Below are 14108 nucleotides of genomic sequence, written 5' to 3' on the forward strand. Positions count from 1 at the left end.
GTCAAACTAGAATCCAGATGCAGAGGGAGAGGACAAGACCAGGTTGCAGAAACACATAGAGACAGCTGACCTGAACAAGGAGGAGCTAACGGCCCCCAGACTGATAGCTGGGAATCCAGCATGGGACTGACTGACTCAGACCCCCTGAACATGGGTCTCAGCTAGAAGGTCTGAGCAGTCTAAGGGACCTCAGACAGTGGAACCAGGATGTATTCCTGGTGCACAAAAGGACCTTGCAGGTACATCCCCCATGGAGGGATACTGCCTTAACCTAGAGACAGGAGAGAAGTCCTAGTCCCTACTTCAAATGACTTGACAGATTTACATGCCCCACCTGGATGGCATACATGTGGAATTGGGGTGGGGGGATGGGAGGAGAGGTGGTCAGGGTTCATGTGATGGGGGAGAGAGGGTAAGAGAGAGGGAGGGAGGCAGAGGGAACTGGGATCAACATGTAAAATTAAAAAAATACATGGGAGGGGGAAGAAAAAGCGGGCTTTTCTTTGATTATGTGAAAAAATACTTTGGCATTTCTTGTAGAAATAATAAATTTCAAGAGCCACTTTGCAAATACTCAAAAAAAAAAAAAAAAAAAAAAAAAAAAAAAAAAAAAAAAAAGAAAAAAAGAAAAAAAGAAAAAGAAAAAAGAAAAAAAGAAAGATTACCTAGTGCAAAAATATCTTTGCTCCTAAAATTAACCCCTGGTAGCAATACATTCCAATTAAAACAGTTAAAATACATTACAATATTTTTAAGCTTTTCTAAGGATGTAATCTAACACAAAATATAGAACATAATATATATTCAGTCAATTATCGGTACTGATATCTGACCTGGAAGAAAAGTGTATGTCACTTTTGTTCTCTTCACATATACAGGTCCAAAGCTTAATTACTAACTTTTAAAAGGAAGTTATTCCTGTGATTTAGATAGCCTTAGATACTTCTAAGCCATAAGCAACGATGTGTAGAACTAGGTTGGAGACAGTGTGAGGAATGTGGCTTCTTTCATTCTCCAAGACAATGAAGGTCATGAAAATAAAGGGTTGCTGGATGTAGTGTCACATGCCTTTAATCCCAGCACTTGGGAGGCAGAGGTAGGTGGATCCGAGTTCAAGGCCAGCCTGGTCCACAGAATGAGTTTCAGGACAACCAGGCTACACAGAGAAACCCTTTTCGAAAAACCAAATAAATAAATAAATGGTCTTTTCCAAATCAGATCTCCTTTCTTGAGAAGGCCATATTAGGGACAGGTATGCAATTTAGCTGTGTGCTTGCCTAACACACAAAAGATCCTAAGTTCTAACCCTAGCACCATACAAAACCAGGCACAATACCACATACCCATCATCCAAGCACTCAGAAAGTGGAGGTGGAGGATCAGAAGATTAAGGTTATCCTTGCCTATATCCCAAGTTTAAGGACATTGTAGGCTACAGTGACAGCCCATCTGAAGACAAAAGCAAAAACAATGGAAGATGATTTTAGAATGAGAAAATACTAATGTAAAAAAGTTTACAATAAATTCCAAAAAGGCATGTACACATGTATGTGTGACTTGTGTTCATGTGTTTTACCACAAAATTCTTTAAAATTAAGTTGTTGAATTTAATTAGACACTAAAATAATGTGGAATTTATAGAACAAACAATTTAATTATTAATTCATCCATCTGCATATATTTATTATTCATAATCCTTTTTGGTAAGTATCAGTTACATCTGACTACATGACTTTTGTCTAGTTTTTATTTTCTTTTCTATATATCATATCTAAACTTTATTTACATCTATAACTTAAGCAAATTGTTTATAAATATTTTTCAAAGCTAGTTTCTTCCCAAATCAAGAAACAAAATTAAGCACTCACAGTTTCTTTTATTGTATGTGCTTTATTTGATCACATTCTACCAGATGGAAGGCCCAGACATATGTGATCCTAACTTGTGCCCATCTCATCTGCCCAAGGAGACAGCCAGAAGAAACTAGAAAGGGACATTGTTTCCAAGCTTGGCTTCCAGAGACTAGGGGACTTGGGTTTTCTTTAGTGCTGTTAGAACTTTAGCTCAGAGCAGAATCATTTTGAGTCCTGTTGGAGGATGAGCCATGATGAAGTCTTGAAGTCCAGTGTGAATTATGAACTACTAGGCTGCTGAAGCCCAAATGCAGAAAGCAGGAAGTGTGACGGTGTCTAGTCTCTAGTTCTTCAGGAGGTGTTAGGCAAGGCTGCTGTGTAGAGGGAATGAGAGGAGGTCAGAACGCAGAGGCCCAGCAAAGGACTGTGCAGACACATTCACTGTGTTTTCTAAAAAGATGTGTGATGCAGAACAAGGACGAAAGCCAGCCTGAACCACAGCATCAATCCCACATCCTGTCCCATCCATCCCAAATCAGCCCCCAGGTTTCTGCCTAACCATGGACTTTCCCCAAATGTCCCCATGAATGTGTGCAATCGACTAGAGGTCACACTTTTCAGACAAAGCTAATGAGCCACAGAGAAGTTTGTTACTGCTAGGCTGGTACTTGGGGGGGAGGCTGGCCTCAAAGGCTTTGTATAGTAGGCTCCAGATCCCACGAATCTACAGAGCCCAGTCCTGATTCCATTACCTTGAACGAGCTACTGCCTTTACAAGTGCCTTGCAAGGGGCATGAGCCCAGTCGTTCTAAGGACTTTTCTTCGCATGAAAGGTCGCTCTAGCACTCAGTGGGCTGAGGCTGAGGAGAACCGTGTGTGTCCCTGGCTCCCTCTCTAGTCACAGGCTCTTCAGACTTCATTTGCTCTGACCCTCTGGAAGCTTTGCCTTTTATGGCCTGATCCCTGAACCTGGCTTTCTGAGCCACCAAAGTCTTTCCAACATGACCTACCAGCCTGTCTTCCGCCATTAGAATCCAGAGCTTCATTCCAATGAATAGAGCTGCTAAGGGAAGAGCTCAGACGAGCTGAAGAGATTTCACAATAATGTAAGCAGTGTCACCCTGACTAAATCGATGCTTCATAATTATTGTTTGACATTATACTCCAACTCACAACCATAAGAATTACTAGCATTTTGTCTTTTAAGATGGTCAATAAGGGCAAACAACACTAGCACACAGGACAGTTTTTTTTTTTTTTTTTTTTTTTGTTTTGTTTTGTTTTGTTTTTTTAATAGCTGAGGGCCAACTCAATGTGATCTGACTGTGTTGCCCTCGGTGCATTCTACTGTAGAATAGGTACAGGAAAGAAAGCAGAAGATGATAGCCTAAGGAAGGGGCTCACTCAGCCCATACCAGCTCCATCATCACCCACCTTCACACACAGCTCCAGCATCTTCATCATGCCCACAATCAAAGATCTCCACCTGGTCACATTCAGCCAGGGTCTTTTCTGTCCCATTGCACAGGGCTACCTGAATGAGCACGGGCAAAGCTTCATCTACTACTGGTGGATACAACATGGCTATAGGTGTGTGCATGGCCGCTCCACAGCCCAGCTCTCGGCACACCACAGCCACATCCTTCATGTCCCAACCATCATCGCACACAGTGCCCCAGCGACCTTCCTGTTCCACCTCTACGCGTCCTTCACAGGGGTGGGGACCATTCACCAGACGCACTTTGGGTGGGGGTTCTGCAAACAGAATGGGTGAAATTACATTAAAAAAAAAAAACCACATACCTGTAAGCAGCTCCCATGTACACAAGTCTCTACAGCAGTGGGGGAGTGAGGCAGGGGTATAGTTATTGTTAATGTTAATTGTTGATTGACAGTATCTGGAATCACCAAAGAGAAAAGTCTTGAAGCATCACCTATCAGGAATTATCTGGGTTAGACTGGCTGGTGGCTGTGTTTGTGGGACACTATTGATTAGGTTAATTGAACTAGGAAGATTTGTCCACTGTAGGTTCTGGTTTTCCCTGGTCTTGGATCCATGACTGTATAAAAAGGAGAAGGTTGGCTGTGCACAAGCGTTCTTGGCTCTGGTGATCGTAGACGGTATAGGACCAGATGCTTCAAGCACTTCCTGCCTCAACTTCTCCACCATGACCCTTGAACTGCTAGCCACGGGAAACACTTTTCCTTTAAGTCACATTGGTCAGTTGTTTTTGTCACGGCAACAGGAAAAGGACCTGAGACGTTAAGGAGTTGCTAAAGGTGGGCTCTCAGAGCCTGGCTTTGCCATCTCACATCACCAGTGTCCCCATGAAGTGGGCCTGGGGAAGAACTTTTGCTTATGCTCTGAAACACAGAGATTTAGGGTTTGTTTTCAAAAAAAAAAAAAATCTTAAAGGCACAGAAGGATATAATTAAGTCTTCCCCAATGGTAGAGGCTGAGACCAAGAATGGAGAAAGGCCTGTTTTGTTTGTTTTGTAGCTTTTTTTAATGCTCCATACTTCATTGATGACTTTGTCCATCAAAGGCCTACGCTTTCTCTGCAGAGGGTAGACTTGGTATATTCACACAGCCTGTTAATCTCTAAATTCTGCTTATGTTGTTATTTTATTTGGTTTGTTAAGATGAGCATGTCACTGAATTTCCCAGACTGATCTTGACCTTCAAGCAATCCTCTTGCCTTTGATTTGTGTTACTGTCATGCCCAGGCTTCTTTAAATAAATGGAGAAGTTAGGAATTAGAAAGGGATTCTCCTCCCTCCCTCTCTCTCTCTCTCTCCCTGCCTCTCCCTCCTCTCTTCCCCCTCTCTCTGCCTCTCCCTCCTCTCTTCCCCCTCTTTCTCTCCTCTCTTCCCCCTCTCTTTGCCCTTCCTATGAAGCCCATTCTTGCCTTGAACTCACAGTGCTCTTCCTGCCTCAGACTCCCACAACTGTTGGGATTACAGCCATGCATCATTACATTCTTTGGATACAGGATCTTTTACATAGTCCAGAGGGGCCTTAAACTCAGGATCCTTCTTCTTTTCCTGAGATCTCCAGCTATAAGCTATACATATAGCTACAAGCTTAACATTGTCAGTGGCCAACTCTGCTTGTCTGTGAAAAAAGCTGGCGGAGGAACAAAGAGGAGAGAGCACATGGACCGCAAGCCACAGAAAATTATATCGACTACCGATTTCCTGTTAGCATCACTTTGGGGAGGAGGCAGGTCAACTCAGAGGGAATTTCTATCATTGGCAGCCAGCATACCCTGCCTTACAACTACTCAGATCTCATCTAGATCCATGAAAAAGGCAGATGCAGTATCAGTAATAACAAGGCAGGCAGACCAGGACAGTTATAGGCAAAAACAAGAATGCTCTTCTAAGCTACACATCACCTTCCATCCCAGCACTTAGGAGGCAGAGGCAGGAGAATCTCTGAGTCTGAGTCCAGCCTAGTTTACATAGTGAGATCTAGGCCAGTCAGGGTTGAATAGTGAGAGCCTGTCTAAAAGAAAAAACACATTTTTCAAAACTTGATAGAGTAATGAGACCAAACTCATATACGACTGTAGAGACTGAAGTCTAAGACTAAATGAAGAAAGTAGCTTAAATTAAAGACATATACTTCATATACTCCCAAAGCACAAACAAAAATGACATTTTTTTGTTGTTTTACAGAGAAAATATGCATAAGCTGACAGCATATAAGACCATCAACCAAGTTTCAGTGATTTCTCTGAGGTAAAAATTCTATAAGCCATATTTTAATAAATGCTAAATACAAGAACAAAGGAACATCTAAGAAATTAATAATAAAGAATTAATATAAAATGTATTTTAAAATTATATAAAAGTTCTTTTTATAAAATAACGCATATTCCACATATTGTAGGCAATAATCAAACGGAGACAACATATGTCAAAAATTTTTAAATGAGATAAAAGTGGTACTTGGAGGAAAACATTCTAAATACATTTGTTAGAAAACAAACAAGATGAAAGAGAAGTAAATGAATTAGAAAAATATTTTGGAATAATAAAATGATATTGACTTGGAAAGTAAAAAATAGAGAGGAAACCTGATTTTTTTTTTTAAAAAAAAAGAGCAATGCAATAGAAAGGCCTTTGGTAAATCTGGTGAGAAAAGGGGTCCATTCAGGCACATTAAAAATGAGGAGAGAACATAGTCACACACTGGAGACTAAACACCAGACATAGTGCTCATGAGTCTATGATAAATGTGAAAGTCTAGACTTTCCTATTTTGCTCATCGTTGGGGGGGGCAAAGACCATAAATTATTGTGTGGGGAGCTGAATGTGGCATGTGCGTGTGTACAGTGTATGTACACATGAGGAAGCCAGAGGAGGAAGCTTAGCTCCTTCCACTAAAGCTCCGTGCTTTCTTCGTTGGAAACAGGGTCTTCTACAGGACCCCCACCTTGGCATTTTTCAGCTAGTCCAGTAGTCAGCAACCCCCCACGGCGGTCCTATCTCCATTCCCTGGAACAGCCAGCCCATGTGAGCAGCAGGAAGGACCCAAACACAGGTGCTCAGACATGTCCAGTAAGGGATCTTACCACTCAGTCATTTCCCAGGCCTATAACAATAACACTATAATAAATATGTTTTAAAACAACAACAAAAAAAAAAAACTTGAAAAAGGCTAATTAACAAAAAAGATTTGACAGTGGAGGTAACAGTCTACCTGGCTCAGAATCTTTGGCTAGTTCAAGTAGTAGATCATTTAAATGTTGATATAAATTTCTGAACACAGAATTTGTGGAGCCTCCCTGAAACCATTCTTATGCTCTCTGCCTTGACCCTGCTGCACCCTCTTTTAGAGGTGAGTGTACAATAAAGAAAAGACAAACTGAGGGAATGCTGGAAATAGAAAAGCTAGGTAAATGATCAGGAACTACTACTCTCTCCATATCTCTTCAATATTGTACTTGAAGTTTTAGCTAGACAATAAGACAACAAAAGGAGATCAGGGGGATACAAATTTGAAAGGAAGAAGTCAAACTTTCACTATTTGCAGATGATATGATAGTTTACATAAGTGACCCGAAAAACTCTACCAAGGAACTCCTATGATAACACCTTCAGCAAAGTGACACTATACAAGATTAACTAAAAAAAAAAAAAAAATCAGTAGCCCTACCCTACTATATAGAGATGACAAAGGGGCTGAGAAAGGAATCAGAGAAACATCATCCTTTACATTAGCTAGAAACAACATACAATATCTTGGGATAACGCTAACCAACCAAGTGAAAGACCTGTATAGCAAGAACTTTGCGTCTTTCAAGAAATAAATTAAAGAAGATATCAGAAAATGGAAAGATATCCCATGCTCATGGATAGGTAGGATCAACATAGTAAAAATGTCAATCTTGCCAAAAGCAATCTATAGATTCAATGCAATCCCCATCAAAATCCCAGCACAATTCTTTACAGACCTTGAAAGAATAATACTCAACTTTATATGTAAAAACATAAGACCCAGGATAACCAAAATAACCCTGTACAATAAAGGAACTTCGGGGGCATCACAATCCCTGACTTCAAGTTCTACTACAGAGCTCTATTCCTGAAAACAGCATGGTGTTGGCATAAAAATAGACAGGTAGACCAACTGAATTGATCTGAAAACGCTGATGTTAACACACACACACACCTATGGACACCTGATTTTTGAAAAAGCAGCTAAAATTATACAATGGAAAAAAGAAAGCATCTTCAACAAATGGTGATGCACAACTGGATGCTGATGTGTAGAAGACTACAGATAGATCCATATCTATCACCATGCACATAACTTAAGTCTGATGGATCAAAGACCTCAACATAGATCCAACCACACTGAACCTCTTAGAAGGTAATGTGGGAAGTACCCTTGAATGAATTGGTGCAGGAGACCACTTCCTGAGCATAATATCAGTAGCACAGAAACTGAAATAGACAATTAATAAATGGGACCTCCTGAAACTGAGACACTTCTGAAAGGCAAAGAACACAGTCAACAAGACAAAACAGCAGCCCACAGAGTGGGAAAAGATCTTCACCAACCCCACATCTGACAGAGGGATGATTCCAAAAGTATAAAAGAACTCAAGAAGCTAGTCACCAAAACACCAAGTAATCCAATTAAAAAGTGGGGTACAGAACTCAATAGAGAATTCTCAATAGAGGAATCTAAAAAGGCTGAAAGACACTTAACAAAGTGCTCAACATCCTTAGCCATCACGAAAGTACAAATCAAAACAACTCTGAGATACCATCTTACTCCTGTCAGAATGGTAAAAATCAAAGACATCATTGACAGTTTATGCTGAAGAGGATGTGGAGAAAGGGGAACACTCCTCCACTGCTGGTGGGAGTGTAAACTTGTACAGCCATGTTGGAAATCAGTATGGCAGTTCCTCAGGAAAATCGGAATCAGTCTACCACAAGATCCAGCAATTCCACTCTTAGGCACATACCCAAAAGATGCACATTCATGCAAAAAATATATCTGTTCAACTATGTTCATAGCAGCATTATTTGTAATAAACAGAACCTGGAAGCAACCTAGATATTCCTCAATTGAAGAATGGATAAAGGAAATGTGGTACATTTACACAATGGAGTACATAGTGGTGGGGGGGGGCACAATGGAATCTAGAAATTCACAGGCAAATGGATGGAACTAGAAGAAACCATCCTGAGTGAGGTAACCCAGTCACAAAAAGACAAACATGGTATGTACTCACTCATATGTGGATTTTAGACATAAAGCAAAGAATCACTGGCCTACAAGCCTACAATCCACACTGCCAGAGAAGCTAGGAAACAAGGAGCGCCCTAAGAGAGACATACATGGTCTCCTGGAGAAAGGGAAAGGGACAAGATCGCCTGAGCAAATTGGGAGAGCGGGGGGGGGGGGGGGGGACAGAGGGGGAAAAGTTAGGAGAAAGAGAAGGGGAGAAGAGGAAGGAGAGGAGAACATGAAGGAGCAGGAAAATTGAGTCAGGGAAAGAATAGAAAAGAACAATAAAAGAGATTCCATAATAGAGGGAGCCATAGTAGGTTTAAAGAGAAATCTCACACTAGGGAAATGTGCATAGACCTACAAGAATGACCCCAACTAAGAAACTAAGCAATAGTGAAGATAATAATCAGGGAGATAACTCCCTGATAATGAGATTGATGACTACCTTATGTGCCATCCTAGAGCCCTCATCCAGTAGCGGATAGAAGCAGACACAGGCACCCATAGCTAAATACTGAGCCAAACTCCTGGAATCCAGTTGCAAAGAGGGAGAAGCAATGAACAAAGGGATCAAGACCAGGCTGGAGAAACCCACAGAAACAGCTGACCTGAACAAGGAGGAGCTCATGGACCCCAGACTGATTGCTGGGAAATCAGCATAGGACTGACCCAGACCCCCTGAACGTGGGTCCCAGTTAGGAGGCCTGGGAAGTCTATGGTACCTCTGACAATGGAACCAGGTTGTATCCCTAGTGCAGGAAAGGATTTCAGGAGCCCATTCTCCATAGAGAGATACTCCCTTAGCCTAGAGACATGGGGGAGAGCCTAGGCCCTACCCTAAATGATTTGACAGTCTTTGATGATCTCTCATGGAAGGCCTCACCCTCCCTGGGGAGTGGGTGGGAGATGGAATGGGGGGATCTCTGGGGGACAAGGGAGAATGCAAGGGAGAGGGAACTGGGATCGATATGTAAAATAAGAAAAAATATTAAATAAAAAAGAAGAACCCATTCTTATGAAGCTAACATATCCCTAGAAAAGAAAAAAAAAATAACCTCATGTATTAAGAGAATGCAAGGGGGCAAAGCACATAGCATGGTTGAAGTCCTGAGTTTGATGCCAGGCACTAAATAAATAAAATAAATAAACAGATGCAAACATTTGAAGTAAAATATTAACTAGTTATATGAAGCTACTGCCTATGATGACTAAGAAGGGCTTATTAGGGAAACTCAGTAATGTCCCATATTAGGAAATTCATTAATTCTCTCCAATGGATTAAAGGAAAAGATCCCGCAACCATCCAGACCTATTCACACAGTGGCAATGCCTTACAGAGCTTCTCAGTTTCATCTTTATGCCTGCTCATGGCTCTCTTTTTAAGCAACCTTGAACTTAACTTAAATTTTATTTCTTTGTATAAAATTATGTTGCTATGAAAATTAAGTGATACGATCTTAGTAAAAAAAATTTTAAATCAGGGAATCTGTTTTGTTTATGGGTTTTTTCTTTTGTTCTTAACTACAAAGGCTGGAGGGAGCTCTGTAGTCACACTGGGTGAGCCCCACTGAGCTCCAGGATGCAAGAGCATCCCCCCTTTTCCTGTGGACATCTGCTTTCTCTGTCCGTGCTTCACCTACCCCACCCCTTACACTGACCTGATCCCCGATTTTACACACATGTGATTCAATGAAGAGTAGACAGGAAGGAAAAGCACTGGGCAGCGCTGCTGTTGTTAAGCACAGCTGGGAGTAGAGAAGGTTCCCCCAACCGAGCTCGATGCCCCAAAGGATAGGCGTACAAGAAGGAAGAAAGCATGGCTTGGCATAATGCCCTCTAGAAGGAGACATTAAATTATCCTACCTGTGACGTTGAGTAGTACCACCTCACTGCGCATCATCCCCCAGCCATTGTCAGCCTCGCAGGAGTAGTTCCCAGAATGCCCTGCAGTCAGAGTGAGCTTAAAGGATGCTTTCCCTCCAGAAGGTGCTGAGGTGTTGCCCAGAGTGACATTTTCATGATAAAACCAGTACAGAATGGGAGGAGATGCTCTCTTGTCCTCACACTGAAGCTCCACCACATCCCCAATGAAAGGCAGCACCCCAGGAACGCTGATGGAGAGGAGAGGACGGAGCACTGGAACTGAGGGAGCACAGTAGAGCGTTGTCAGAGGGAGTGATGCAACTCACCGCCTGCCTCGTCTTCCCTCAAGCTCTCCTACTCCAGCCCCTGGCATTCTCTCCCCACATCTCACTGCTTGGCCTAACCCTCCAGGGCAGGATGCACTGATGAAGAATTCTGGAGAGCAAGCCTCTGATTATACCACACCATCTGCCTCGTATGTTCCATCCCCATGCTTTTTCAGCTCCTGGGCCACTCTACCACATTCGCCTCCACCATAAAAACAGAAGGCCTGTTGTGTTGGGACAGCTCCCAGCCTCTCCAAGCCTTCCCTGTGCCTTCGAACATCCCCAGCTGTGGGGAGTGCTTCTTACCTTTCACTGTGATATTCACTACTGCACTCTGGACAAGGCCATAGCTGTTGTCAGCAGTGCAGTAGTAACTCCCCGCGTGACTTTCCCTGACAGGAGCGATCTCCAGCTCTGCTCTCTGTGAACGCTGGCTTTTCCTCCCCACACTTTCCTCCGTGTCCTCTCTGTGCCAGGAGTATGTGATGAGTCCACTGCCTTTAGCCACAGAACAGACAAGGACCAGCGTCTGCCCCTCAACTGCCCAGCCCCCTGGAGACTGGATCTCCATGGAGACTTGAGACACAGGGATCCCTGTGAACAGAAGACAATTGTGAATGACTGGGTGGGGAAATTAAGGATGGGAGTAACGCGGTTAAATAAGGATCAGGAGGGATCCGGTATCACCTGCTGGTAATTACGGCTGGTGGATACAAGGAATTGAGAATCCACCCTGCTTTCCTGTACAGGACCACTCTGCAATCTGATGCTCAGTAATAGTCCCATTCCGCACTTCCTGCACTTTTCCCTCCACACTCTTGTGACCACACCCCGCAGCGCTCTGCCCTCTCTTGACTTCCTTGTGAACCCGAGGCAGCAGGAGAGGCTGGAATCTCATAAACGAGAAGGTTGTTACCTGAGTAGCAACTGAGTCCTGCCATTTAATAGCTGCAGTCTCTATTTTGGACCCTCAGGTTTTCTCAGTAGCTTTTGGATAATCATAGTAACCACACGGAGTTCTCAGGAGATTGACTGAGGTGCATCCATCAAGCAGTCTCTCTCATGCCAGCACCGTTCAGCATCACCAACTATGCTGCTGCCAGCCTCTGGCTGGATAGGAAGGTGCTGCAAAGTACTTAACAGTGGGTGCACTGGGGCCAGAGCGTCCACAGGAAATCCCAGGTCTGTATGCTGAGTTCCCTTAGGCAAGTCTCTGAACAGCTCTTTGCTTTGGGGTTCTTTGTCTGTAAAGTGGAGAGAGTCACAGTACCCACTTTACAGGCACAATTCATAAAACTAATTCCCAGGTCATTGTGAGGGCAAAATGCTCTGATGCTGATACTACAGCATCCTGCAGGTAGTAAATCTTCCTTTCTTCTGCAGCTATTTGTGAAAGTCAGAGAGCCTTGACCATCACGATAGCTTTAGCTAGGATCTGGAATATAGTAATTTGTTTTACAAGTGATTGGCTGTTACTGTCATTGCAAATACTATTATTTGTATTTTGGGCCATCTCCTAACTGGGGGAGGGTCGCTCCTCATAGACAGAGGCTATCCTCCATTGACCTCTCAGTTTGCCGAATAAAGTTACTATTGCTGCTTTTATGAAGGGGAGGACAAAATCGTTGGAAAATTAGTGCTCAAGAGCCCCAGTGAGTCATGGTAGCTTCCACCCTCAGGGATAAGGAGGAGCCTGCAGTCTGGCTGGTGCCCCTGCTCTCCATGCCTGACTTAGCCCCATTGCCCCAACCCAATGATGCTCACTCTCCACGTCTATATAGGACCGGTAACTCCGCCTCAAGACATTGCGAGATGCTGTCATTGCCTCACACCAGTAATTTCCCGAGTCTTCTTTCCATATTGCTGAGATTGTAAACTTTGCTGAGCTCCAACCCGACTGCAAAGTGTGGCCATCTTTGAAGAAGGAATATTGTAACTGGGTCGTTGCCCTATCTGAAGGGAGCCAGGTGTTGCAGGACAGGGTCACTGAACTCCCCTCTATGGGCTGCAGTGAGCTGGCTGTCAGCCCAGGGGCTGGAAACAGCTCTGGAGGGAAGAGTGAATAGGAAGAGATGATTTGTTAGTAGTGGTCTACGTGGTTGGTCCTCCAGAAGTGCCTAATGAGCAAGACACACATATCCATACTCCAGGACAGACAGCCCACCACCATTTACCATCCCTGGTTAGTGTCATATGCCCTGTACCCCGTCTTTCCTACACAGGCACTGCCCTTCCTAGACACATCCACTCAAGGAATGATCCCTTACCTTGGACATCAAGTCGCAAATGTCTTGATTTTTCTGTTGTGTCTATAAAGAGGAAAAGTTTCCTGTCTGCCGAACAGGAATAGGAGCCACTGTCACTGAATCTTGCATTCGTAATGGTATAGCTCGAGGCGCTGCTGTAAGTAGCTATGTGAGATCCATCCTTGAAGTACTTTAGTCTCTTTATGTTATGATTCTTTTCCCCAGTACAGCTTATTGTTACATGGTCTCCTTCATAAGCACGATGTGGCATGCTGATGCTCAACCAGTCTGCAAAGGAAGCAAGGAGGCTGAGAGTAACAACCCTGACCCTGCCTGGACACACCTGGGAAGGAAGAGGCTCTCCATATGTCTAGAGCTGGGAACCCACAGTGCCCAGGAACCTGCTGGCTCTGCTAACTTTCTGGCTCAGCAGAGTGAGCTCTACTTTGCTAAGTGAGCATTTTTTTTTCTAAACATGCATTTTGGATGTATATTAATGGATTTTTATGCTGTTTTCCTCAGCTCTCAACAACTGGACTAAATACAGATTTAAAATGAGTCTACTAGCTAAGAGAGATGGCACAGGTCTGGAATTAATGCTATTCACGAAGTTGAGGCAGGTATGTCACAGATTCAAAGCTACAGATTAACTTTAGGGTGAGCTTGGGTGATTTAGTAAGACTCTGGCTTGCGATAAACAATAAAAAGGGTTGGTATAAATAGCTTAGTGGCAGAGTCCCTTGAGCCCAGACCCTGGACTCAAGCCTCAGCATTCCTTTTATCCCCACTAGAAAACTCCAATTGTAGCTCCTTCCTTACACCTACTGACATGGACTCAGGTCCCCCATGGCAGCTGTCATTAACTCCCTCTGCTTGTCTCATACTTTGGAAACACTGTTTAGTAGCATGATAAACTCAAAGTCCTTCCCTTGCATGTCCTCTGTAGATGAAGCTAACAGGGCACTGAGACCCAAGCTCCAGAATCTCCAAGTCTCTGGAGTCTACTAAAATCTTTTTCAGAAGTGTCTGCAAATCATTGCCATGCTTAGCCCTGTAGGATCCCGGT

General features: G+C 43.3%; 1 protein-coding gene across 2 annotated transcripts; it reads right to left on the minus strand.

Moving 5' to 3' along the window:
- Positions 1–1924: 1924 nt before the first annotated feature.
- On the minus strand, positions 1925–13731 carry LOC127232834 (Fc receptor-like protein 2). 2 transcript variants are annotated; one of them, XM_051199132.1, is made up of 6 exons: positions 13064–13731; positions 12561–12842; positions 11103–11390; positions 10471–10749; positions 3288–3608; positions 1925–2224 (listed from the first exon to the last, which is right to left on the minus strand). In XM_051199132.1, the coding sequence occupies exons 1-6, from the start codon at positions 13311–13313 to the stop codon at positions 2205–2207; spliced, it is 1440 nt and encodes a 479-aa protein (XP_051055089.1). In that variant the 5' UTR covers positions 13314–13731; the 3' UTR covers positions 1925–2204. The 2 variants fall into 2 exon arrangements, with proteins under 2 accessions (XP_051055089.1, XP_051055088.1); XM_051199131.1 differs by having other exon boundaries at positions 1926–2227; positions 13064–13726.
- Between the last annotated feature and the right edge of the window lie 377 nt (positions 13732–14108).

This window comes from Phodopus roborovskii, unplaced genomic scaffold, assembly GCF_943737965.1.
Source record: "Phodopus roborovskii unplaced genomic scaffold, PHOROB, whole genome shotgun sequence".
Classification (NCBI taxonomy): Eukaryota; Metazoa; Chordata; class Mammalia; order Rodentia; family Cricetidae; genus Phodopus; species Phodopus roborovskii.

Excerpts from the sequence above, each read along its gene's own strand:
- LOC127232834 (XM_051199131.1), bottom strand. The coding sequence starts at position 13,313 with ATGCCACATCGTGCTTATGAAGGAGACCATGTAACAATAAGCTGTACT. Across the intron at positions 10,750-11,102 it reads AGTGAATATCACAGTGAAAG|TTCCAGTGCTCCGTCCTCTC; the intron begins GTAAGAAGCACT and ends GTGCTCCCTCAG. Across the intron at positions 2,228-3,287 it reads TGCTGGAGCTGTGTGTGAAG|CAGCCTTGCCTAACACCTCC; the intron begins GTGGGTGATGAT and ends CCCTCTACACAG.